The sequence below is a fragment of the Mustela lutreola genome, chromosome 4 (genome assembly GCF_030435805.1).
Source record: "Mustela lutreola isolate mMusLut2 chromosome 4, mMusLut2.pri, whole genome shotgun sequence".
Lineage (NCBI taxonomy): Eukaryota > Metazoa > Chordata > Mammalia > Carnivora > Mustelidae > Mustela > Mustela lutreola.
This window is the reverse complement of record NC_081293.1, coordinates 14,285,597-14,312,079: the sequence shown is the minus strand read 5'-3', so window position 1 is coordinate 14,312,079 and position 26,483 is coordinate 14,285,597. Positions and strand designations below refer to the sequence as shown.

The 26,483-nt window shown below is 47.9% G+C and overlaps 1 protein-coding gene across 5 annotated transcripts in view; it reads right to left on the bottom strand.

Annotated features, from left to right (window-relative positions):
• GFRA1 (GDNF family receptor alpha 1) overlaps positions 1–26,483 on the bottom strand; it is a 206,065-nt gene that overhangs the window by 13,898 nt on the left and 165,684 nt on the right. For all 5 annotated transcript variants that reach the window (XM_059173082.1, XM_059173086.1, XM_059173085.1 and 2 more), the window contains 3 exons: positions 20,481–20,590; positions 17,632–17,766; positions 13,657–13,838 (listed from right to left, as the gene is read on the bottom strand). In XM_059173082.1, coding sequence (XP_059029065.1) covers positions 13,657–13,838; positions 17,632–17,766; positions 20,481–20,590 — 427 coding nt within the window. The remainder of the gene's footprint in view (positions 1–13,656; positions 13,839–17,631; positions 17,767–20,480; positions 20,591–26,483) is intronic.

Genomic DNA, 26,483 nt, shown 5'->3' with positions numbered 1-26,483 from the left:
GACCTGGCACGGGCTACCCAGACACCCTTGGGACAGACAGCCGTCAGTTGTTGCCAAGCAGCACCACATTTCAGCCAGAAGATCTCTGGCGCTGACCAAGAAGGGGGAACTGAGTGGGAAGCAGGGAAAAGGAGCCTCTGTCATTTCAGGGTGATGCCAGAGAGAGTTTACCACTGCAGGAGCTTCCCTCCCACTCCCGGCCCAGGGGGCGGTTCAGAGTCAGCCTCTCCACCATTACGTCACAGCCACTGCTGCTAACAAGAGCGGAAATGCGCTGTGAGCCCCAAGTCCTTGCACCGCACCCCCACCAGGAAGGACTCCGGACACGTGGGCTCTTCCTTCCATCCTGTGCCATTTCTCTGCGACGGAGCCCTGACCCACAGCTGGTTCACCCAAGGATCACTGCACCCAAGGGTCCTGGGACCGTGGTCCCAGGGTGTGCTCCATGGTGACTATCTGTGTACCTCGTCTGGAGCCTCCTCTTTTAACGGTTTCAGGTGTCTGACAACATAACCCTGGAAAATCCCAGAAACTTAACAGCACGAACTATAATTCCAATGACAACGTGAGATAGTGCCTATATACTATATGCTAATACTTTTACTACTCTTAACAACAGTACACAATTATGGTATAATGTAGGGTTTCCCATTTTGCCACACACTCACAGAATGGTGAGGTCTGGGCTATCTGGAGGCATTATTAATAAGGGGTTTTATTTGAGTCAGGAGCCAGGGTTGAAGCACTGTGATCAAGGGTCTTTTGTAAAACAAAGAACTTTCTCAAGAGAGAACCAATTTACTCCCTGTTCCTGCTAAAGCCCTTCAGGCCTTGCTGGTGTCCACCTTGCGCTTGGCAAATAGACTTATTCTGGCTGTAGGAGATTAGGGAAAAAAGATTTTTTTTAAAGGAGAAAAAACATAACTCATATACAGCGCTCTGTGTGCTTAATTTGGAGGGCTTTGTGGTTGAGAAAAATAGATGCGATGATCTACCTTCGTCGAAAAGGTGACATCTGGGTTCATTAAAGATATACGTTAGATTTTGATAAAGGCTATTTTTCTAAGTCATTAAATTGGTTTTTAGGAACCTTATACTCTCCTTCATTTGAACAATTATTAAACTATAAAATAGAATTGCACAATTGCTAAAACCGTAATCTGAAAGTTTATAGCCGGCTATAAAAGGCTATATTATTAAACTATACTGAAGATGCTCAAGCCCATTACAACTTTTTAAATGAATTATAAAACCCTTTACTGCTGATAAAATAATCTTAAATTACAGTACTGTGTATTCTAACAATATGTTCAACCAAAGTTTGCTACAATGCAAACATGCCAATCACAGAAAATCATTCCTTGAATTAAGTTTGCAGAAGCTCGTCGGTGACAGCAGTTACGAGAGGGGACACTGGCAGGCTGGGCGGGTCGGCCCTTCTGCCCCAGGGAGGGTCTTTCCCCATGTCCCTTCCACCAGAGGACCAGCCAAGAGGGAGTCTCTCATGTTCAAAGTCTACACAAGAGACAGCAGAACCTGTGTACTGCATTGCAGGGAGGCTTGTGGCAACAGTAATTTTTAAATTCACCCCATAAATGAGATTTTTAAACTGTCAAATATTTAGTTATGCAGGACCTGCCCCTCCCACATATGTTATGGACGGAATGGGGTTCCTCCCCCCCAACTCATATACGAAAGCCCTGTTCCCCAGGTCTTCCGGATGGGAATTGATTTGAAGTCAGGCCTTTAGGGAGGCGATTCAGTGAAAATGAGATGGGTCCCAGACCAGTCTGACTGGTGTCCTTAAAAGAAGGGGAGATTTGGACATACAGAGGGATGCTGGGGATGCACAGGCACAAGGAAAGGCCACGTGAAGGCTCAGTGAGAGGGTGGCCATGTGCAAGCCACAGAGAGGGGCCTCAGGAGGAACCAGACCCCCAGACCTTCCTCTCCGATTTCTGGCCCCCAGAGCCGTGAGGAATAAATATCTGTGGTTGAAGCCCCCAGCATGGGTGCTTCGTTGCGGGGGCTGAGCACACCATTAGGGGTGCCGACGCTGCTGTCGGCGGATGGGCCATGTGCGCACCTACCCACCGCGGAGCCTGACTCTCAAGAGGAAACGTCTGTCTTTTTGGTCCCAGTTACACGTTCCAAGCTTCCGTGCCTAATGGGGTTCGAATGCACTACAGAAGGCGCATGTCGGCAGGCTGCGTGGCAGCCTTCATGGAGTCATCCCCAATTTTTGAGCTCTGAATTCAAGCACTCTCCTGGATGAAAGGCTTTGAAAACGCTCTACAAGCAGTTATTTCAAGAACTGTTTTTACAACAGCCTCTTTCCTCCCAGGGCTAACGTGGGCGGATTCTGGGAGGTAGCTCCCCTCTGAGCTCCTCGGCTGGCACCTGGCGCTGCGAAGATTAAGTCCCAGGAGGCCGCTGTTGGCCTCTCTGCGCTGGGAATAGTGGGGCCCATCACGCAGGGCCTCTAGGCCACTTAGCAGCCCGGTCCAGAGCTCTGCCTTGAGGCTTCCAGGGGAGCCCAGAAGCAGCCTGGGTGGGGAACCCCTGAGGCTTAGCACTTCTGCTCAGGGAAGACCCCTTGCAGCTCATCTCTTTCAGAGTGGGGGAAATCAACTCGCTCTGAGCATTATGCAAAGGAACTGTAGCTCTAGCCAACATTTGGACTTTTTTTTTTTTTTTTTAATGGGACCGACATGCTGGTGGGGGCTAGAAAATACTCTGTAATAGCCAGAAATGATGGAGACCTGACAAAGACCATAAACCAAATACCACACATCACAGGCAGCACCAAGGTCGTTTTCTCAAACAAAAGGCTCAGGAAATGGCATCTGTGTGGCCAGAGTCATTTAGATTCCGCACACGAGCTGCAGCTCGGCGGTGACTGGTCTGGCACGGGCCGCACAATCCTGCTCGACTCCCCTCGCCGCCCCCCCGAATGCCCCCATGTCCCAGGTCCACATGCAAAACCTGAAGGGGGTGGAGGATACACATTTCCACCCACTCTGGTCAGCTGGCAAAAGTCTCCTTTGAAATGTCCCCTCTGGGTGGCTCGTCCAGGGTGCTGAGTGGTGAGAACACATTCGTCAGAAGGTTGAGGGTGTGCAGGGCCCTGTGGGCTGGGGAGACCAGCAGGTCCTCGGATGACGAGAAGCCAGCAGAGAGCCTCAGTCAGTACCTCCACAGGCCCCACTCCAAGAACAGTGTCGCCTTGGGAAAATTAACTTAAATATCCCAACATGGGCACTTGGTGGCTACTGCTGCCCCTTCCCATTGTTTTGCCTGTGCGACCCAGGGAAGACTTGGTCCAGTGAGGCTGCTCGCTCTCCCATCTCCACACGCCCCTTACCATGCAGGGAACCTGAAAACACTCTCCAACAACTTAATTTCCCCTGTTATAGAAAGGAAAAGGGGGTCTTTGAGGCAGCCCTCATTTCCGGGACAGTGGTCCACCTTCAGGGACGATTCTGCCCTCTAGGGGGCATCTGGCTCTGTCTGGGGACATGTGTGGTTGTCACCATAGGGGAAAAGTGCTACTGGTATTTAGAAGACGGAGGCAGGCATGTTGCTCAACATCTTACAGTGCACAGGGCAGCCCCAAACAAAGAATTTCCAGACCAAAATGTCAAGAGGGCCAAGGTTGAGGAAGTCTGATCTGGGGGAACTGTCCAGTTCCTGACCAAGAGATCACCCAACGGTCCTTGCTGAAGTTTCTAAGATCGGCGCAGAGGCACACAGTCCACCTCCTGGAAAGAACAGAGAAGCATCGGACTCCAAATTATATTTCCAAACCACCACCCTGACAAGACCTCACCTTTCCTTGACCTTAACAAGCCTGTGCTACCCGTGCAAAGCCACTGGAAAACGGGACCCATCAGGCAATGCACAACGCAGCCCGGTCCCCTCAGGGCGTTTCTCTATGACTGGAGATGGGACAAAAAGGACCAGTGCTATCCAAGGGCCAAAAGCATCACAAAACTTACAAAGAATAAAGACTTACACGGTATCTCCTCTGAGCTGGGCGCCACACTTTACACACAGGATCGCACCGAATCCCTGTAACAGCCCAGGAAGCTCCAGCCCTCCTGGGCGGCCATGGCCATCCCCACTTCAGGGATGAGGAAGTCAAAGCTAAGTAGTTTGCCCAAGTGGGGCAAGTGGGGGAAATGAGCCCACGCTAGAAGTTCAACTCCAACTTTCTTATGAGAAGTTTCACTGTTTGGTCCTAGAATTAAAATTAGAATTTGGCTAACTTTTGTTCCTGGTTTCTGGGAGAAAACTTTTACACACTTGAAAGTTCTTCAGCAATAGGAGTGCCTTTGGTATTCATGAGCCCTTCCGATCCTACCTGTGTTTATGGTAATGAGATTGGGGATTGGTTACCAGAGAGACCAACTACTGGCCAAGGGGCTGGGGCTTTGAATCATGCGAGGTCCCCCCAACTGCTTGACCTCCAGGCAGCAGAGAAGGGTAGAAGACTGCATTCAATCACAGGCCCAATGGCTCAATCAATCACGCCTGTGTAATGAAACCCCAATTAAAGCTGGTCACTGCAGCTCAGTGGCGCTCCCTGGTGGGTGAATGCATCAATGCCCTGGGAGGGGGCAGTGTACCAACCCCACAGGGAGAGGGAACAAAAGCTCTCTCCCGGAGACTGTCTCAGATCTCAGCCTCTGTATCTCTCCATTTGGCTAGTCCTGATCTGTTTCCTTTATAATAAAACCGTAATCCTAAGCAGAGTACTTTCCTGACTTCTGAGTCATTCTAGTGGATTGAATGTGAAGGGTCTTGGGAAGCCCTGAATTTGTAGCTGGTTGGTGGCCTGGGGAATCCCTGAAGTGTGGCTGGCACCTGAAGTCAGGGCCGTCTTGTTGGGGACCGTGCCCTTAACCTCTGGCGTCTGTGCTGTCTCTGAGAGCTGGCATCAGACCTGAGTTCCAGGGACACCGGTTGCTGTCAGAATAGATGTTTCCTTTCTTTATGACGGTTTACGAACCAGTCTGGCTCCTCCATCTGCCAGATGTTGCGCAAGAACGTAGAGACTGACTTTCATCTCTATTGAGTGAATAATGTTACCTAGAAACCGAAAGCTAAAGTGCTCTGATTTAGGTAACACAGTGTAGTCCTTTAAAACGCATAGAAGGGAAGATGCTCCTTTGGTCGCACCCCTCTCCCGATCCAGCCTCTCTGGGTCTCAGGCCTATTGTCGGAACAAATGGGAATAATAACAGTACTGACCTCATCAGGTTACTGTGGGGATTGAGGGAGTGACTCTATATACACATAATGTGCTTAGAACAGTATCGACTCGTGGGAAGAGCATATACACATTTGCTTTATTAACATCCAACCATAAGAACTAGCGCTGATGTGCACTATCAGAGCAAATAGTTCTGGGTTCTGTCATATTCGATGGTTTATAATGCTTCTCAGAGGCGGCTTTGGGAACCACTGTTGTCTGTGACACTATGTAAGGGACATTACTAACATTTTTAATTTTAATATTTAAATATTTAAATTTATTTTTAAATTTAATATTTATATGGATTATGTAGAGAGAACTAGCACACTGACTCACGTATATGTCACATGTGATTTAACAGCTTTGGATGAGTCTAAAAATTATGGTGTTCATATAAATAAGTATATCTAGAAATTGAGTTTGGTTTTTTTTTTTTTTTTTTATCAGATTGAGAGAGAGAGAGCACAAGCCCAGGGAGCACCGGGCAGAGGGAGAGGCAGGCTCCCCGCTGAATAAGGAGCCGAACATGGGACTCCATCCCAAGACCTTAGGATCATGACCTGAGCCGAAGGCAACCACTTAATTGGCTGAGCCACCCAGGCGTCCCTAGTAATTGAGTTTAAAGATAAATATGAAGCAAATAGTAATACTGGCAGAATGCAGACGTGGGAAGGAATCAAAGTCCTGGGGTCAGAGGCTGGGATGCGAAGCTGGTTCTCAGACACTATCTTTTCTGCAGCTAGGACTGTTTCCTGTTTACAGCCGTGTCACATCTTCCCAAGGTCAGCGCTGGTTAAAGAGATGTGGCAACAGCCCCTGGCAGACAGTCTCACTCTGGGACCAAGGTCGGACCAAGATCTGACTATTGTCACGGCCCCAGTCATACCATCAAGAAGCTGGTTGTTAGGGTAACACTCCTAGGAGACCCTTCTGGGCGCAGGGATATGGAGTTTGGAACTGTTATAAGCCTCAACACCTTGTCCTTTCTCCCTGCCTTTTGGTTTCCCTTCCTCCAAAGTACACTTGTACTTCCCTCCGTCCTTAGGACTTTTGACAATGACCAATTCTTAGAATCAGCTGGGTATCACCCCGTTCCCATGGTTCTTAAAATCTAAGAAAGCGGCTCCATCTTTTTTCCTCCATGGACTCCCAGTCCCTGGGAAGAGCCCTTCCTTTAGGGTCCCAGGGTCCAGAGAGAAAGCGCTCACACAGCTCATGAATCACGCTAAGAGTGGTAACCCCTTAACCACGTGGAGAGGGTTGGACAGTCATGCTGGGCCCTTTGCATAAGGGAAACCAGGTCTGAACCTTCACAACCGATCTGGGAAGCAGGTGACAGTGTAGAGCAGACATTCGGAGAAGGTAGGAAATGTGCCCTAGATCACAGAACAACAGGAACAGAACCAGGGTTCTCACTCTAGTCCATCTGACCCCCAAAGCTCATGCTCTTCCCAGCAAAGCCCCTCCTGGGCTGTCAACCACAGGTTAAAGGAAAGCACCGAAGAGGTGCCCCAGGGAGGCTCTCTGCCTGCTGGCGTAGGAGGACTGAGTCCAGGGGTGAGCGTCTCCATGCCAGCGGCCTAGTGTGGAAGCAAGCACCTCGCTCCCTCCCCCCCAGCTTCCCGCCCTCCCACCAATCACCCAGGGCAAGATCCCACCACCCTGGCCTGGCTCTCAAGTGCCTCTTCTCCAGTGGAAGATTAACAGGACGCCAAAGCACCCCATTGCTCTGCTAGCATAAATTGCAAGAAAAACATTTAGAATATTGATTAAGTGCTTCATGCTCGAAGATTTAAATTTACCTCCTGTATTTCCAGGATTAGCTGACATAATGGGGTCAGTCTGCTGGCACAAATGATTTACGGAACACCCATTGGCAGCTTTCCTTTTAAAACTCGACACTTAAAATTTTCACTTGGTCACAGCCAGAGGAGTCCTGGGTATTGAGCAGGTTTGGATGACTGCCTTCCTGCCGCCGCATCTAGAACTTTTGGGGTCTGGCCCTGGGAAGAGCTTTGAAATCATTTCTGGTCTGGTCTGACCCTATCAGGTACAAAGAGACTTTGTTTAGGTGACGAGGTCCTAAGGCAGTGGAGGGTTATGCTGTTCTTCCGGGATGGAAAGTCTTGTTTCAGGTCTAGATAAGTTTCAATATTCTAATATTTAATATTCTAATTAAATAATTCTAATATTTAATATTCTAATTAAATATTTGAATATTATTCTAATATGTAGGAGTTAAATGTCTGGGCAAATCTTGCCTGCCCTCTGCTCCTCTTACCAATGGGTAAACATCCTGCATCCCATAAGCTCCCAGCCCATTTCTTTTTTAGTATATTTTGGTGAATATATTTCTTTCTTTTTTTTTTTTTAAGATTCTATTATTTATTTGACACAGAGAGATCACAAGTAGGCAGAGAGACAGGCAGAGAGAGAGAGAGAGAGAGAGAGAGAGGAGGAAGCAGGCTCCCCGCCGAGCAGAGAGCCCGAAGCGGGACTCGATCCCAGGACCCTGAGATCATGAACCGAACCGAAGGCAGTGGCCCAACCCACCGAGCCACCCAGGTGCCCTCCCAGCCCATTTCTATAAGCTTCAGACTATGCTCTGCGAAGAGAAGAACTGGTTCCAGTCAAGGAGGCCAGGAGTTAAAATCCAGTGGGTGCTGCAGGTTCTCCGCTCCAAGAAAAACATTCACCTCAAAGTCTTTGCCCCCACAGCCAGGGAGGATCAGTAGTGTCCCTGTTGTGGGGCTCTTAGGGCCAGCGTGGTCTGACCATCAAAGCAGATGATGGGTGATCGGTGGGGAAGAGAACAGCAGCCCTCGGCACTGGTGATTTCAGCAGTTAGCCTTCTCACAAAGACTATCCCTGGAGATGCTCCCATAGCTTCTGTGTCTGAGAAAACCACATTGGTGGTTTCTTTGGTTTCTTTCTAGAGTGCGGCCTTAAAAGTCCCACTAGGGAGAGGGGAGGAACCCTACTTGAGATCGGTCTACAAGCTCTGGCCCTCCATGTCTCTCCACAGAGAAGCTTTCTTTGGCTCCTAAGAAAAACGGACTTTGGTCGTGGCTCTCACCGTGCACTAGAGCTCACCAACTGCTCACAGCTTTCCCCTACCCACCCGCCAGCCCTGGATCGGACTGTGTGTTCCCCAGGCTACCAGACTTTCTCTTCTCAATCACAGCCCTACAGAGTGGAAAGCGGAAAGGGGCAGAGGCAGCAACCTTTTGCCCAGCGTCCTTGGCTACGGTCCCTGGGCTGTCTTCCTCAGGCTCTAGCCCCCTGTTTGACCACGGAATCCAAGACCTACAAATGTCACTCTAAAGGGTCTTTACTTTAAGCTTCCAGAATTAAGTGGTGCACAATGAGGCAAAGTAGGGATTTTTCCAACACCTACTTACATCTCCCAAAGATATTTACTTTAAATAAGCGACGAGTACAGTCCATTTGGTTTAAATATCCTGAGCTTTTTCCAGCTAGCAGATCACTCAAGTGCACAGAAGATGAAATAATTGGTAGAATTTTTAATCTTCCTTTGTTTTTCATGTGACCACTTTGTACAATTCAAAAGGATATTCCAACAATAGCACAGCCTGCGTCATGCTTGTTACTAATATGACTGCCAATTAATCCTGACATGGGAGCTTGGCGGGTTACCCAAAACCTGGTATTTTATCACCTCAGGGGGTGAGCACTTGGACATTTCTATGACATTTTATACTAATCAATCAACTTTCCTTTTTTAAAGGCAAGCCTTTCACAGGAACTACAGAAGAGTCCTATACGCCCCACACCCAAGGCCACCCATTTCCCCACAAGAAATGCATTTAGTTCTGTTGATTATTACACTTCGAAGCCGACTTTTGAAAATGTTTATTCTTATCTCTTCCCTTCCAAAGGGGAAATCTATCTCAAATGTTAAGACAGGAATTCAAGTCCCCAAGAGTTTCCTCATATTATTGTATATTTTAAAATATTACAGGAGGGTGCCTCTCGAGGGAAGTGAACTTTAGAGCTGCCAAAGATAGTTGACTTTCTCCAAATCTGCTACCTATGGATCCCAAGCTGGTTTAAGTCAGTTCTGTTCTGAGTAATGACACACGCAGCTGCGACAAACGCCATTGTAAGATATTTCCAGGACCCCCTGGCAAATGGTAATTTATCTGGAGACAGCCAGCCAGGCAGAAGAAGGACAAATAGGGAGAATGAATCTCCTGGGAGCCCTCTTCCAAAGCAAGAGTCCTAAATCAGTGCCAGGGACCATGTTCTCGGGGTAAAGGCCCATCTCTTATCACTCACTCACCCCCCCATCCTCTGGCCTCCAGTGATTCTTTCTACCGTTGTTGGGATAGGTCATTCAAAAGACATCGCCAAGCTGTGAAAATTTTACTGGCAAACTTTCAGTCTTTTCCTATTCCCTGTCTCCTGGAACTGCATGAATAACCCCAACCTAAAGCATGAGCTTTGTGCTTCCCCTATGACTTGAATGGCTGCCTTCAGGAAGCACCAAGACACATGGCCCCTCACAAGGAGCTTTGCCCTGCCGCCATTTCTATCCTCTTCTCCCGTCACAAGCTTTACTGAGGTAACATTGAGAAGTAAAAATTGTATGTATTTAAGGACTACAACCTGATGTTTTGATACACGTGTATCTGAGGAAAAGTTTACCACAGTAAAGCTAATTAACATATCACTTAGGTAGCTACCATTTTGGGGGAGGGTGGGAGCAATTCAGATGTACTCTCTTGGCAGGATCCAAGTATCCGATACACTATTACTAGCTGTAGTCACCATGTTGTATACTAGAGCTCTAGATCCCATTCATCCACGTGATTGAAACCTGTTCCCTCTGAGCGGCACCTTCCTGCCCAGCTTCTGGTAACCACCATTCTCCTCGCTTTAAAAATTGGAACTTGGGGCACCTGGGTGGCTCAGTAGGTTAAGCCTCTACCTCCACCTCAGGTCATGATCCCAGGGTTCTGGAATTAAGCCCCGCACTGGGTTCTCTGCTCGGCGGGGAGCCTGCTTCCCCCCCACTCTCTGCCTGCTTGTGATCTCTCTCTGTCAAATAAATAGAATCTTAAAAAAAAAAAAAAATCTGACCTTATCAGATACTACATGGAAGTGAGATCAGGAACCTGGAGGCATTATGCTAAGTGAAATAAGCCAAATGCAGAAAGACAAATACTGTGTAACTTTCCGTTTTTTTACTTCCTCCTTTCTGTCCATTTCTAATTCAAAGAAAGAGCCCAGGTTGGTTGTCCAAAGTCATGGAATAAGGTGGAAGTATACCGGCCATTAGGCAGAAATCCCAGGCCCTCCAGAGAATTACTGTGTGATTCTGGTTAAGTCGCCAGCCCTTCCCTGACTCTGTTGCCTTATGTGTAGCAGGGAAGGATGTCTGTAAGTCCGGCACAACACCAACACTCGTCTGCTATCAGGAGACCCAATGGCCAACTGATTGGTGATCAGACATCACATGGGACATTTTTAAAGTACCATTCTGGAGTATTCCTTCTGCCCCAGGCCCTGAGGTATTACCCCCATTTAATCCCCCCCATTCTGGCAGCTCGACCATCCTTGAGTTTTGTGAAAGCTGAGGCTCAGAGAAGCCCGGGCGCTGGTGAGGAAAAGAGCCTGGGTCTGAACACAGGCTTGGCTGCAGAGCCCAAGCTCTCACTCTCTGCTTCACGTGTGCAAAAATGGGTTCAAACAGGCCGTTCCCTTAAGAGGAAAGGTGAGGTCTGGTAGAACCCTGAAGGGCTCCCCAGAAATGAAATGCCATTTAGCTCCAACTTATGTGGAGTGTGTGTGTGTGTGTGTGTGTCTCCCAGGGAAGACAAGTATGGCTGCAACCTTACTCCTTGGTCAACCCCCACTGCCATTTCGCCCTCTGCAGAGAAGTTAACTAGCAGCCTCAATGTAAACATCATGCTTTAATTTTACTTTGCCCCTCTACTCAAGAGGCAGATTTCCTATCACTAATACAGGGGAAGGCAAAGCGTTGTTTCTCGGGAACAGAGCTCATGTGCCCCCTGACGTTGCCAGGGCAACCTTGCGGCAGCACCGAGTCCTCCTGACAGGGAGGGGTGGCTGGGCAGAGCTGTGTTCGAGGCACAATACTGTGGGGCCAAGACATGCGGGCACCACAGGAAGCAGAAGCCAGGCACTTTTTTAGGGGGGGGCAGTAGCAGAGGCACAGGGAGGTGGGGAGAGTGTCTCCTTATGGCTGACAGAGTCCTCTCTCACGGAGAAGACTAATTTCATAGAATTTCCAATGACGGCTAGTCTTCTGAAGCGTCATCTATTCGTTTGGTCTGACGTCCCAAAAATGTTGACAAGCTGCATCCTGCGCATTATTTATAAGTTCACTGAGGAGAGAATTGTTTCTGAGTGCCCATCCCCATGAAGTTTCCAAAACACCGAAGGAGCTTGATGCACAGGCTAAACACTGCCCCCACAGCCATGCTCCCTGCGCTCAGACACCTGCAGAAAAGAACCCGGTTTTTGCCATGGCCAGAGCTTGCCTCTTCTACCAGTCAGGAGCCATCTCTGGCCCAGTCTTATCACCAAAGTACACCAGGGTCCTATCTCTCATCTGGCCACTTGTCTTACAGATGCTAGAACCAAAGTGGACCCAGTAAGAGCAGCAGGCTGGCCTAGGAGGAAGCAGGACGCCGGGGACCAGCCAGAGACAAAGAACAGATCCTGTGTCTGTGGTGCGATGTCTGGCTCCAGACTCTCCTCTCCCTGGCTGGGGGTGGAGGATGGCGGGGTGGGGGGGGGGCTTTGTGCAAGTCACCTCCCCTCCCCAAGCCTGAGGGCTCTGCTGCAAGAGGGAGCAGTTAGAGGCTGTAATACTGCCCAAGCATCCTACTTCTAGCAGTTTCCGCACAGAGCTTTGGACATGGGACATGCTCAGGAAATGCTTCAGAAGCATGAAGAAAGAATATCTGGTTGACCTTGGGCCATGTGGCTCCCCTCCCCACCTTCCCCCTTAGTGCTGTGCGTGTGAGTGTGTGTGTGAGTGTGTCTCAGGGTTTGGGACATGGGGGGACGGGACAGAGATCAGTCGTCAGCTGAGCGGCACGCAGGACATCCAAGAAGGGAGACATTGGGGAAGAGAGACCGCAAGCCAATCAGAAGCATAAGAACTGCCCCAGGGTATAGGGTCTGTAGGGAACGAAGGGGATTGTGAGTTAAGAAGGTATTGGCCAAAGAAGGTTTCCGGTGAGCCTGGTCCTTGGTGGCAGCAGAGTGGGGAGAAAAGAGAATAAACTCCAGTGACCAGTATGAAATGACAGCCAGTGCTTGGCGCCTGTGCCCTCCCCTAGCACGACAGGAAGCAGAGATCACCACGCGGTCACTCCTTCCCCCCAAATACAGGAAGAACCATGAAAGCAGCGGGAGTCTCCTGGATTCCCAGCACTGGTTCTGTGACTCACAAGCTCTGCGGGCTCCCGCGAAAGTGTTACTTCACCAAGCCCTGGGGCCCTCCAGTGCAAGCACGAGGCCGACAGTAACACTATTACTCTCCCACAGCCGTCAGGAGGGTAACGGCCGGAGACCTAAAGTGTGTGAAGAGACTTTGCAAACATATAAACACGTAATGTCTTGCTAAGTAAGTAGCTGAATAGTTGTTATTATGAAAAAAAAAATCAATAAAAAGGCAGAATAAACACTCCGCTTTGACTAAAGGCAGGAAACCACTGTTCACATGCTATTGTGGTTCTGCCCTTGGGAGCTCTGGATTAACCCCAAGGAAGTCTCCTGGCCACTCTTCACTGGCCTCCAGTCCCACGAGAGGCTTTGCAGGGTGGCTCTATCCAGCTCCTTTGACTTCAGAAAAAAACGTTTTCTTCTGCTTCTGGAAGAACGAACCCATAGGAACTCTTGGAATTAACACCTCACTAGTGACAGTGCCCCTGGTGACCTTAAGACAGAGTTACACTCTCTGTGTTAAGTTTAAAGGATACTGGTGGTGACCAACCCAAGAGTACTTTCTCTTTCAACAGGCTGCTGCTTTGGGGGGAACACAGAATAAGCATAATAAAGAAATTGATCCCAGTTTGACTCTGCCGCTCCACAAATAGAAGGCCTGAAGATTCATCACCCCAGCCCCCTCCTTCTACAGGTGAAGACACCAAGGCCAGCTCCGGGCCCAATGACCAAAGTCACACTCCCAGCAAATGCAAGTCAATCCCAGAGTTTGTCCTTCTCCCGCTCTGCGGCGCTTCGCAATCTTCATTTATCGTGGTTAAATGCACTTGTAAGATTCAAACCCAAGCAGCCCTCCCTCATTAGCCATCCATCTTTAAATGCATTGCAGGAAACTGGTCCCTGCTTTCCCCCGCCCCCCGCAAGTGAGCTCCAAACGGGAGTTTGGTCCCCGCTCTTACCTGCAAATTTGCACAAGGTGGTAAAACGTGAGTGGGGATTTCATTCTCAGACCCTGCTGGCCCCAGGGGCTTGTTCTTGGCCCGGAAGGCTGTGGTGGTGGTGGCAGTGGTGGTCTGAACTGGGAGGGCTGGCTGCCACACGGTCACATCAGAACCATTGCCAAAGGCTTGAATTGCATTTTCTGCAGTAAAACAGGAGGAAATCCAATTTCAAAGTCAAGCAGCAAATGTAACAGACAGGATACATGAAGCCAGAGAGGCACACTAGAAATTCTGATTACAGTATTGGACTTCCCTGAACAAAACCCAACCATCCCTCCGCGTGCGGAGAGCCAGCCATTGGGTCAGGTACTCAAAAATCAATTCATTCATTAAACACCGACATGGACACTTCGGTATGCTTGAAGCACAAGACAGATCATGTTCCTTTTTATGTACCAGGGGCTGAGCAAGGTCCTTGCCCTGAAATACTCATCAGTCAAGTGCTTCGAAACCCAGCCTCGAACCTGTTTTTGGGGGATCACGATCTTCTAAGAACATCCCTGTACTCTGTTAAAATACTATACTAAAAGCAAACTAGTTAGTGATTTTTTTTTTTAAAGTAACATAGCCCTAATCATGAGGCAACTTGGTGACCCCCACGCTAATTTGGCAGGCGGTAAAATCAAACAGCCAAAGACGTGACTCACTACCATAGAGCACCCGACACAGGCTCTGAGCAGCTACTATGAGCCAAATGCAACTAGTACAGATGCAACTAGTTTCCTTACAAGAAAAAAAAAAAAAAAAAAACTACCCCAAATCTCATCAATACATAGTGAAAATTTAAGTAAGATTATTTTTTTCCTTTCTGCTCCCAGTCTTCCAAACAAAATCTGCATAATTAGGTAGGAGCAGCCCTGCTTAAATGAAAAGTTTAAAATGTAAAACTTTAAAAGCTTATTACAATTTCATGGGATTAGATTGTTTTTATGGCAAGAGTAAATTGGTTGTGTGTTGTTCCCCTCCCCAAAATGAATTAAAAACAGTTTTTAATCAGGTCCTCGGGGATTTGGCCTGGCTTTAGGAATTTTTTATTTCATATTCATTGTATAAGAAATCAAACTCCTCCATTTGAGACCTGAATGTGCAAATTGTTAATATATGATTCTTAGCTGGCATCTTCTGATATACAAGACAGAATAATTTAAGCCTAATCTTCCTCTTAGAAGTGACATTTTGTTCTAAAATTGTTATCCTTTAAGTTCAGCAAATTGGAAGCTTGTTTTCTCAAACTTTACATTTTTTAGGCCGTAAGAAACAGCCTGGAATTAATATAAATTTGCTCCTAGCGGTCTTACATGGCTTAACGGGTGGGTGCAATGCAGAGAACGAGGGACAGGGAGACGGGTTTCTCCGAATGGCCGAGAACCACCAGCACCACAAGCTGCAGAACGCTCCTTCCTCTTTCCTGTTCAGACACGGAGATCCAGGAGACCCCTGCCATGTATGGGCACTACCTGAGCTTTTCCCCTGTGGTGGTCTTGCCTCCTGGGGTGTCTGTGCACTTGCTCATTTGTTTACTCGAATGTCAGTGGAAGCATGGACTACGTGCCAGGCTCTGCTCCGTGGGCATCCAGCAGTGAACAGGAAGGATGGCAGCAACAGACAAGAGCCTCTGCCCTCCCTAGAGCCCGTGCTGGCTGGGTAGGGTATTAAGTGAGATAGAGAATCCATTCGGTGCTGAGAAACGCCTGGAGGAAATGAAGCGGGGGCTGAGAGTGTGACGGGGAAGCATAGCTCCCATACCGCGGTCCAGGGAGGTGAAGGAGGCGTCTGGAGAAAGACCCAAGTGAGTGGAACTCTGAGCCTACCTCCATCTCCGACTCATTCTTCTCTCTTCCCCTCACCCTGGCCATCCACTTTGGCTTAAAAATAACTGCGTTTCCCCCCAAGAACCAGAAATAAACAATCGGTTAAAGCTGTGTTCGTGATAGAGGAATCTGGGAGAGATCTGGTTAATCTGAAGGCGGCAGAACAGGGTTGTGACATTCGGGTTGGAACCTACAAATTTTAATTCCTTCTACTCTACAGCCTTTTGCAGGATGTGAATTGACGGCCCTGTGTCTTTGGTGCCCTGTGCCCCTTCTCATCCAAGTCTAAATGGGATGACTGTGAAAAATTCTGGCTGGCTTTGGTCCCTGTTGAAGACCAAATGTATTTATTTTTATTGAGACGTCATCAGCAAAACGAGACCAGACCAGTCTCCCCTTCACCAAAATATTATTAAGCAGAGACACCTTTAATTTCTCCATGACGGAGCGGTTTTCCAGGCAGTGTGACTACAATCTTTTCTCACACTGACCTATACTGTCATTGCTTTATCTTCATTAAAACTTTCATTCTGCCAAAAGACTATACAGGATGTGGAAAAGGAGGATATATATATATATATATATATATATATATATATATATATATGCTTTTCTTTTTTTAAGTCAAGACCAAACTGGAGAGCCGAGGTTCAGTTTGAGGGTACCCCCAATATTTCAGCAAATGTCTCCATACTTCCCACTAGTTTTGTGGTTTTCCATTTCCCTTAGGTGTCCAGAAGCTTGTGTTAGTTTTAAGATGATTAAAGCATTTGGTTACAGCCACATGACTGAAGCACCTAGTAAGCAAATCATTTAGATCTGTCTTTTCAACAAAGGAAGCGATAAAGAGGTTTGAGAATAAGTAACACTTAAAAGCTTTTCCGTGTACACATGGTAAATTGTTAGCTAATTCTCCGGCCGTCAGTCACCAGACAGCAGACCATCATGGAGAGTGTTCACGGCTCTCAGAGGGGTGGCTGAACCTTAATTCCTAGAAGCTGGCTCCACATCTCTCACCAGGAAGTCCCACTTGGTCCCCGGTGTTCCGCCATATGTTCTCAACCAATGGGCCCTTTGATATCAGGCATGATACAAAAGCCTCGGGGCACAGGGGCTGCAGAAGGAGGAACTCGAGCTTTAGATCCAACTGTGGCCTGGAGGACCCATGTGAGTAACAGCTGTTGACTCACCTGTGAAATGGAGAAGCTCCTACCTACACCTCCTAGCACTCTTGTGCAGAAGACAGTCAAGGAGACCATGTATCTATCGCACTCCCTGTGGAGTGAGTTGAAGGCCCCCAGTACACTAACGGCAGCTGCCACCAAAGGAGAGCAGGTCCTCAAGCATGTCCGCTGGATCGTCCCCTCAAACGATGCGCATCTCCACAGACAGAAGGGAGGCTCTGCACGGTCTGATGCCTGCCCATTGTTCACACCTGCATGCCTCTCTCTCTCCCTCTCCCTTTGGGAAACAGGTTTCCATATTGCCTGAAGAAAGTGGCAGTAACAGCCAATACTATTTCCAAGCAGGAGCAAGCTTCCCACCGCCCCCCAGCTCCCGGGTGCTCATCTCTGTCTCCCGAGATAACGGACATCCCGAGGCTCCCGCCTGCACCGCCAGCTTATCCCACTCAAGAACTGTGACTTCTCCTCTGAGCCAACCCTGAACATCCAGGGGGCTATTGATGTGAACACTTTAATTTTTCTCAGCAAGCCCTCGGAGGCTTACCCCCATCTAATTTGTCTGAGCTTCTCACACCGCATATTAGACCCAGGTTTTAAGAACCTTTGGAACAGACTTCATGCTGGTGGCCAACATCAGAATTTGATCTGTGGGTAGAAGGGTTCTATCTGACAGGATACACCCTCTGTTGTTCGAATCCCTTGCTCTCTTAGGCCTTTGGATTCACAAACTTGGCAGCACCCACTCGCTCTGTTCCCTACTGCCTTGCGTAGTATGGCCAAGAGAGGCTGGATTCACCATCAGCGAGCCGGAAAAAAGAGAGGGGAGAGAGAGAGAGAGAGAGAAGAAGGCAGGCACAAGAAATGCAAAGGTATAGCTTGAACACAGAGAGGAAAGTGTGTTTGTGTGTTTGCTCCCCCCCCCCTTTTTTTAAACTCACTGAGACAAGTATTGTCCTTGAAGAAGTTCAAAAATTTCAGGCATTCTTCTATATCGTTCCCACTGTTGCTGCAGTCACACCACGGGGCCACGCTGAGGCTGCTGGAGTCTATGTAGTTGGGGGTCATGACTGTACCTAAGAAAGTAGAAACAAGGCACCTTGTTCTTATGTGATCGTACAGAATTTACTCTAGCCTAAGGAGAAACAAATGTTCCTCTGACACGGACACATCACGGATAATTACAAACGTTGTGTTGGCTGAATGGGAAATTATGTGAAGAAGTGCGTTTTCTTGGTAATTTATCTTGATCACATAAAATAATTTACACATTTACTTAAAAAATTATAACAGAACTCCTTGAGCTGCACTTAGGGTGTTTTTTTTTTTTTTTTTCCTGCCCAAATGGTATGGATGTTATGGAGCAGGAGAGAATTAACTTTGAATGCATGAGTTCCCAAATCCCTTGCATTTTCTTGAAAATGTCATTAATCTCCATAAATAGATAGAACCGGTTTCACGTATCTTAAAAAATCCTTTTAGGACTTTGCATCCACTTCCCTCAGAAGCAAATGGCTTCTTCAAAGGAACACAGAGGAGCTTCGAAGCTATCTTTTGGGTTCCCTGACATCCGGAACATATATAATGAGGCCTCTGCTCACCAGACACTCAACTGCTTTAAATAAAGTCTTCCAAGTTGTGAAGGAATTGGAAATAAACTGGAAATCCTCTAAGCTGATGGCTTCTAGAGTATTGTCTCAGAAGTCCTCAAAAGCCCTCAGAGAAATGCTGGGTGGTCTCTCTTGCCTACATCTTCCTATGCTCATGGTTTTTCTGATGAGCTCTGTGCTGGTGCAAATAAGCAAAGCATTTATACTTAATACAACCCAAATGTCTTCTTCTGGGTGGTTCGCACCAGGCGATGCCTAGTCATGCCAAGAAGCCTTCTGTTTTTCTGTATTTTGTGGACATAAAAGTAATAGTGGTCAGTGAGTCACAGGATGTATTTTGTTCATTACAGAAAACAAAAATTCTTTGTAAGCTCTTCTAAGTCAAAGATACGTCTTTTTTACCCTACATTCCTTACCAATTCAAACACCATTATCTCCTGTTATACCTTGGGATGGGAACTTTGACCCACAACAGAGAGTAAGCACTTAATTTGGACAAGAAAGGAGAAGGTACCCCAAACCCTGAGTCCAGAGGTTAAAATGTGTCTACTAAGTAGCCAGTGAATGCCGGACACCATGATGGGTCCCTGACATATGGAAGAAGCAGGCACAAGCTTTGTCCTGAAAGAAACCAGAACCCAATGACCAGTGCGGAGGGAAAGATCCAGACCCAAGAGGGAAATAGATTTTGGTCTGTAAAATGCATTGCTTCAACCATTTCATTCCATTATATGATGAGTCTTTCATCATCCTGGCCATGTGATGGCTTCCAAGCCAGAAATGCCTGGCAGCCCTGTGCCTTGGCTACTCATGGAGGATTTAATGAACACACATGCCTGGAAGAATATGGACTGAGATATTCATAGGGATTCTATCTGGGAGTGGAGTTGTAGATCTTTCCAGCTGTCTCCTTTGGGTTTCTCTGTATTTATATTTTTAACTTTTTAAAATGAGCACGGCTTAATTATTTCCATTGTTACTCACACCTGTAATTCCATAGTTGATAAGTAACCCCTCGCAGAGATCAACTTACTTAAGAAAAGGAAAGAGCGAATGCAAATTTGGGGTATTGACTCAAGGAAGTTACACTCGTTGGGACATAGCCACAAAAACGGTAAACAGCACTGGGGAAAGGTCTTGGCCAAGAGAACACACGTATTCTTTAAAAAAAAAAAAACGTGAGGATGAATGCGCAGGCACCTGGAATATCCCCCCATTAAATACCATCATTGATTTTCCCGAAAGCTCTTTCCGGTTTTAAGCCACTCTGGTGATAAAAAAAAAAAAAAAAAAAAAAAAAAATTGAGTCTGTGCTGTCATTCTTGGTGGGAAGTTCTTCCTGCCCGGTGACTTGTGCAGTCGCCGTGGCTGAGCCATCACGCTTCTGACAAGTGTGATTTCCCTCATCCCTCCACAGCCTTCACTACACGTTTGTCCTCAAATGTCAGTCGTGACGGAACCCTGCCATCGGGGCTTCTTCAGGCTCCAGGCCCTGGAACACCTGCCTCTCTGCCTGCCTGCCCCTTTTAGCCATGGACACAAATCTGCCTCACTTCTGACCTTCTAACTCACTGGTACCCTAACCGCACTGTTGCCCCGAGTGCCAAGACCCCGCTTCCCTTCTGGAGAGGCAGAAAACACTGTTTCTGCTAGGTCTGTTCTCCTGGAAACATCCTAGGCGACCTCACTCCCTGCACATCAGGAGCTGAATTACCAAGAATATCAATGGTAAGAAGGACCCCAGTGGTTAGGGGTTTTATTTCCATTTCTGGGGAGCAGCCTTTTTTATTTCCCCCGGACGGAATGACTTCCAAGTCCCCTAATTCAATGAGCTCAGGGGACTTGCTCCCCTCTTCCATGGCCATGTTATATTTTTTTTTCCTTTCCTGTTGTTCTGTGTGGTTGGTTCCCCGCCCCCACCCCCCAAGATGCTTCTCAGGTGCTCACACCACAGTCTTCCTGCACTGGGAGATTCCTTGCTTCCTGCCTTGCCTTGGCACAGCTGTGATCCCCAGGTTTCTTTTTTCTGCAGGTAAGTCCTAGAGGACTTCATGTCAAAACCCCAGCATAAAGGTTACTGCGATTTTTCCTCTCGCAGACAGTGGCAGGCTACAATGGGAAGAGTCCGTGAGCATCTGTAAACCAGACTTCCCTCCCGTTCCGCTTCTCCCCCATCTTACCAATAAGCCCTGAGTACGCGAGGAGGCAGTCGGCATAGTTTTCCTTCAGACAGCTGCTGGCGGACCTCGACTCAGGTTGGCAGTTGGTAAAAAAATCCGCAAGGCGAGATCTGTAATGGGGAGAAAGGGAAGCTGTGTGTTTCGAAATACCCTAAACTTCTGGACCAACTTTTCTTTGTTCCTTCGTCAATACGCCTTTTTCCGCACCAAAAGAAAAGCTCTTAGGATGGGAGCACCCCCTCTTACCCGACTCCCCCACCCAACTGTCCCCTCCTTCCCCAGCCCTCTGCCCACCTGTGTGTCTGCTTATTTGCAGAGAAGTCTTCAGGGCCTGTAGCTGGAGAAATCTAGATGCTTTGAAGTTTCCATTCAATATTTATTTCTGACAGACTTATTTGCATCTTTAGGAAATATGCTTCTCTACACACTCACCAGAGATCTACACTGGGAAAATATTTACTTTATACAGAAACATGTCCCTGGCATCCAAATAGGATCCTACAGCCCATCTGCTCCCGTAATTCCTGCTGGCTTTAAAAATACGTGTATTTGTCTTGTAAGTTATCTCTCACTCCCCAGCCCAGGGGACAGGGATTGATTCCTGCCAAGTGACACTGAGGAGGGGCTCACTGCTCCAGAACCGAAGGAGGGACAGGCGATGCTCACTTGAGGCACTGTTTCACTGTGTGATGGGGCCTTCTGGGGGAGGAGGTACCTGGAGGGGCTGCTAACCATTGCTGCACCTGTCCACAGCTGGGAAGCTGCCCAGGGGCCAGCGCAGTCCACTGGGAAGCCATGAGTGGTGGCAAAACTGCAGAGCCCCGGAGATGAAGAAGGGCCACAGACACGCTGGTCTGGGAAGGCAGAAGGCTCTTTGTGGCCAACTGGCTGTTTTTCAGTCTGAAGAGCATATTGTTGGAGAGATCCTGAATGAGAGCGGGCCACTGCCGAGGTCATCTCAGCAGACAACAGCTCTGCTTCTGAGCGAAGAACACAATGGACTTCAAGAGAATTTAAATTATCCGGCAATTATGGGAGACAATGGATGGTTGTCTCGGCTCTTTTCTCTTCAGCATACCCAAATTGGCAGACAACATACATAGTGCTGTTTTTCCCTCCTTCCACCCAAAAAACTGTCTTTACTTAGCATAACTTGGGTTATGTGCGAGCTTGCGTGGCGGGGCAGAGCAAGGTAGTGTGTATGGAGATCACAGAGGTTTGTAAAAGGTCTGCAGGAAGCCCATTATGTGTCCCTTTACTACAATCGTAGCTCGCGGGGAGTTAAGAGGCCCAATGAAGTTGTCTGAGTTCATAGCACACTGCAAAGGCTGCAGGGTGTCTGTGAGGGTCTGCTCTCTCCTCAAACCCTTTTAAGCAGGGGTATCTGAGTCTCCCGAGCTGCGCCCATCTGGGCCCCGTCCATGTGTGCCTGGTGCCATCCCTGTCAATCCCCAGGGCAGGTGCTACAGCAAAGCTTTATTTTCTTTGCACAGCACCTGGAAGTCCTCAGAGAGGCCCCCACATCCCGCTTCCCAAGCAGGGCCATGTGCTGAAGCTAAGGGTCTTGGCAAAATCCTCCAAATGAGACTTGAGTGTGAGCCCGTCTGCATGCCTGGATCTCCCAACCATCTAAGCCTCGTTGGTGTTTTCTGACTCTAATTGAACACACTGGAGGGCATAAAACCTGGCCATTTTCTGTAGCCTGGTTAGAGGATTCATTTTTCCGAGGAAGTCCCTAAAGGTGGCCCGGGCTTACTCAACTGACTCCAATGGCATCCAGCTTGGACTGAGTGTTAATTTCAGAAGAATTTTCCCGGTCATGAAAGTTAATGATCTGGTGCTGCCGGGCTTCTAACTTTGCAGAGGCCAACTGTGGTTCAGGCAGCTGGGCTTCCAATGCTGCCCACAACCTGAGCAGCTCTCTGACCTAGCAGCCCTGCACTCCCAGCCTGTCCCCCAGAGATGGACAAAAGGTCGCTTTGTCTCCGAGTCCCTGTTTCTCATAGTCTCTCAAGCAGACTATTAACTGAACGGCACCGCGATGCGGATTACTATCCTTCAGCGCGAGGCTAATGCCACCAGACTCATTTTGCTTAACAACCTCAGAATTGACTCACAATTGGACTCTGGAATGAAAGGCTAATTGAGTCAGTCTGCTACACAGAGTAGAACCCTGATTGGGAGGATAAAACCAGATACATGGCTCTGAGCAGAAGCCCGGACAGGCTGGTTTGTGACAGAAGACTGTCAGCACAGATCCCGGTCCTAAGATGCACACGGCTAGTGGACAGACAGAGTTTCAAGATGATGATGAGCCCAAGTAGTGTTGCCCAAACACCAACATTTGCCTGTTGTTTTTTTTTTCTCTCTCATTCGACCCACCAACATTTCTACTTGGAGACAGGACTGTAACTTCAGAGGACTCACATTTTATAGATAGAAAAACTGAGGTTTACACAGTGCTGTGCTGGAGGTAGCCCATGCATGGATGACTGTTCCATCCTTGCCAGTCAGTTAACATCACAGTGGTGTTCTGAGAGTAACCTCAGAGGGAGTTTTTGCACCGCGGTGATGGGCAAACACCCGCCACATCAGGGCTCTGTGTCGTTCTTGGATAACCAGCTACTTAGCATGTATTGGCACGACCCTGTTTGAAGACCAGCAGGAGGTATTTAGTCCTACTGATAAAGCCTGTTTCATGTCTTGGGAGTGAAGTCCCAGCCCATCCAGTCTGACTTCCCCTTTATTTCCAGTCATCTTTGGGCCAAATAAAATGGTATAGGACCATTTAATCTCCAGTCCTTAGGGCCTCTCAAAGACCCTTCCTTCCTAACATCTTCTCCTTTGGACATGGTCCTGGGAAATCTCTTAAAGGAACATATGAAAATGGTAACAGATGGTTACATGTATCGTTAAAGCCACTGAGTCCTTGTCAGTTCCATGTTCCATGGCCTGAATGATGTGTCAAGTGCCTGAGAGGCAGGAAGTTCTGTCTCTGAACTCGAATCACCCACCAAGACAAACAAGGAAACAGATTACACTACTACTGTGACAAGGCAGTATTATTGTAGAAAGGCAGAAAGGCTGCTAATAAAATAATATCTAACATGAATGAAGTATTTAGCATATGCTAGGTATGTCTTTATATTTTTCCCTGAGAACTCTTAATAAGGTAGAGGCAATTATTTTCTTATCTGAATTTCACAAAGGAGGAAACCACAGCTTTAGTAGCAGAACCAGGCTATAAGCCCACGACTTAAGCTTTTAACACTCCTTGGCTAGAGATGTTCGTTCCAGAGAGCCTGGGAGTCAGAGGATGGCTCGGGTCCATCAGGCAGAGGCGGAGGGGGTATCTCAGGCAGAAGGAGGCAGCACAGGATAGAGTCAGTAAGTTCATACAACACCCGGGGTAATGATAATGGAATGTCTGTATGTGCCAGAGACTGATTTAAGAGCTTGACATGTGTGCACACGTTTAATACACCAACTTTAGCAGGTGATACTATCAGTCCCATTTTGCAGATGAAGAAACTGAGGCAAAGAGAGTTTAAGTGAACTCCCTCCAGGTCACAGAGCTCTGTGGTGGAGCTGGGACACGACTACATTCAATCTGACTCCAGAGCTGGAAATCATTCGCAACTGCTACACTGAACACACGTATCACCCGGAACATTGTTAGCTGTCCCCGTGGGACGGCCAAGCCACGGGAGGCAAATGGTGAATGACAGGTGATGAGATGGCAAAGGCTTGAAGAGCCTTGAATGACCTCAGAGTTTGGATTTTATCCTCAAACCACCGGGAACCACTGAAGGTTTTTACTTGAATTTAATTTTATGTTTTAAGATTTTATTTATTTATTTGAGAGAGAGAGTGAAAGGAAAAATGAACAGGAAAAGAGGCAGAAGGAGAGCAAGAAGCAGGCTCCGTGCTGAGCAGGGGGCCTGACGCAGGACTCCATCGCAGGACCCTGTGATCATGATCCAAGCCTAAGGCAGACGCTTGACCGACCGAGCCACCCAAGCACCCCTACTGAAGGTTTTTAAACAAAGGAGTAACATGATCAGATTTGCATGTTGGGAGGACTTTTGGATCTCTCAGCCGCTCAGCAAAGATTTGCTTGAGACGTATCCCATGCCCTCACTGCCCACAATGGGGAGGCAAGACACTGGCCAGTGGGAGACATTGCTGCTTAGGAGACTGCAGCCAGTGGGGAGCCAGCGGGGAGACCTGGGGGCCTGAAGGAGAGGAAGAAAGAAGGATGCACCGGAGGCAGGTTTTACTAGAACGGAAGTCAAGACTGTCGAAAGGAGGGGCAGAATCGAGGCATAGGCAGCTCGGCACAGGGTGGGGCTGCAGAGGGACCAGTCTGCAAGGAAGATGAGGCTATATACAGAGTTCACTGCACCGTGGGAGGCAAGTGCCTTGCAGGTTCGAGCTTAAGATCTTCACCTGCCCAGTCACCAACCAAGGCCTGAGCACCTGCTATGCCCTGGTCCTCAGCGTCCACGGACAGCCCTTGCTGCACACACTTGCCCTGCCCGCCTTGGGTTAAAGAGTCTCATTGTAGCCTGTTGTGGTTGCTCCCTTGCCTGGGCTGCACTGATCCAAACACAAAAGCTTAAACGTCCAGTGTGGGATTAACAAAGAAATTCCACAATTGGATCTCTTCTGGAGACATGAAATCTCCATGACTACAAGCGGTGATGAACCTGATTTTCTCTAAGAAAATGAAAAGGAAATGAATAGGCATTAATGTAGAAATGTGTCTCCCTCCGAAAGAGAAAATTCCCACCCTTAGAAAGGAGGAAAACACCGTAAATGCCAAGGTAGCCTCAGGAAACCAGCAGAAGAGAAAAACAGTGGTTTATGCAGAACGTATCACACTAAGGGCAGCGTGCTGCTAACGGGTAATAGAAAAACGATTCTAATGATAAAATCTAGGAGAGTCTTCTCAAACAGCAGATGGTCTTTTGACAGTGGGTGGGGGAGTCATTTACCTACTTTTTCTGTAATATTTTTAGGAAAATAGTATTATAGCAAACAGGTTAAAAAAAAATCCAACATACTAGTAATGCCCACTTTAACTCCTCCTGGATCATCCTATTCTTTTAAATGTGTGTTGTTCGTTTTTTTTTTTTTTTTTTTTTTTTTTCAGGATGAATCTCACACTTGGACATAAGCCGTGTGGTTCACGGAAATGAGCTCTGGACCAGGACTTGTGAGGTCCTGAGTGAGATCCAGCCTCTTGACCCGAACTCCCCAGAACTCCCACATTCGTTGCTGACTTCTTAGCTCTTGGATTTCTCTTCCACTTCAGCGATAAAATCTAGGGCTGCTTGAAGATACTTGGGAAAAAAGAGTACTTGTTTTCAAAGCATTATTATTGTTCTCACCCACGAGTCTACTTTGCCATGACACATGATTTCGCATCTAGGCATCGGGTTTTTACAGAGATCCAGATTTTTCCAGTGGACCCCCTTCCTCTCCCAGGTAAGAAAACCCAAGGCCAAAAGGTTTAGCTCCTGCCTTGAGTCACACGGTGGGTGGCGGCAGATGGCAGGTGTCAGCCCTAGAAGGGGAAAATGCAGAGGGGATTGGCCAGACTGTTCTTCATTTGACCAGACTGTTCTTCAGAGCCTAATGTTGTACTCTAGCCTCAATGAGCGCTCTGAATGGCATGCGGGAGACCAGCAGGGGTCATGGATGCATCCAGGACCCTGAATCTGAGCCTGACGAGTCTATCGATGCATTAGGCTTCCCTTTACTGAGGGGCTCTGGGGCCACCGCTGGGGTCCATTGAGGACTGCAGAGCTTGACTGACTGGTCCAAACCCGGAACCTTGGGAAGGGATCCCTTTATTCACCCGCTTGGGTAAGAAATGACTAGCATTTGTCTCTGACCACAGCGGGACCATCAGGGCTTTCAAGTCTCAGTTTTCAAAGCAAGCCATGTAGTCTGGAAAGGTTTTCTTAATTAGAGGAAACCAAAGTCCGAGGAAACAAA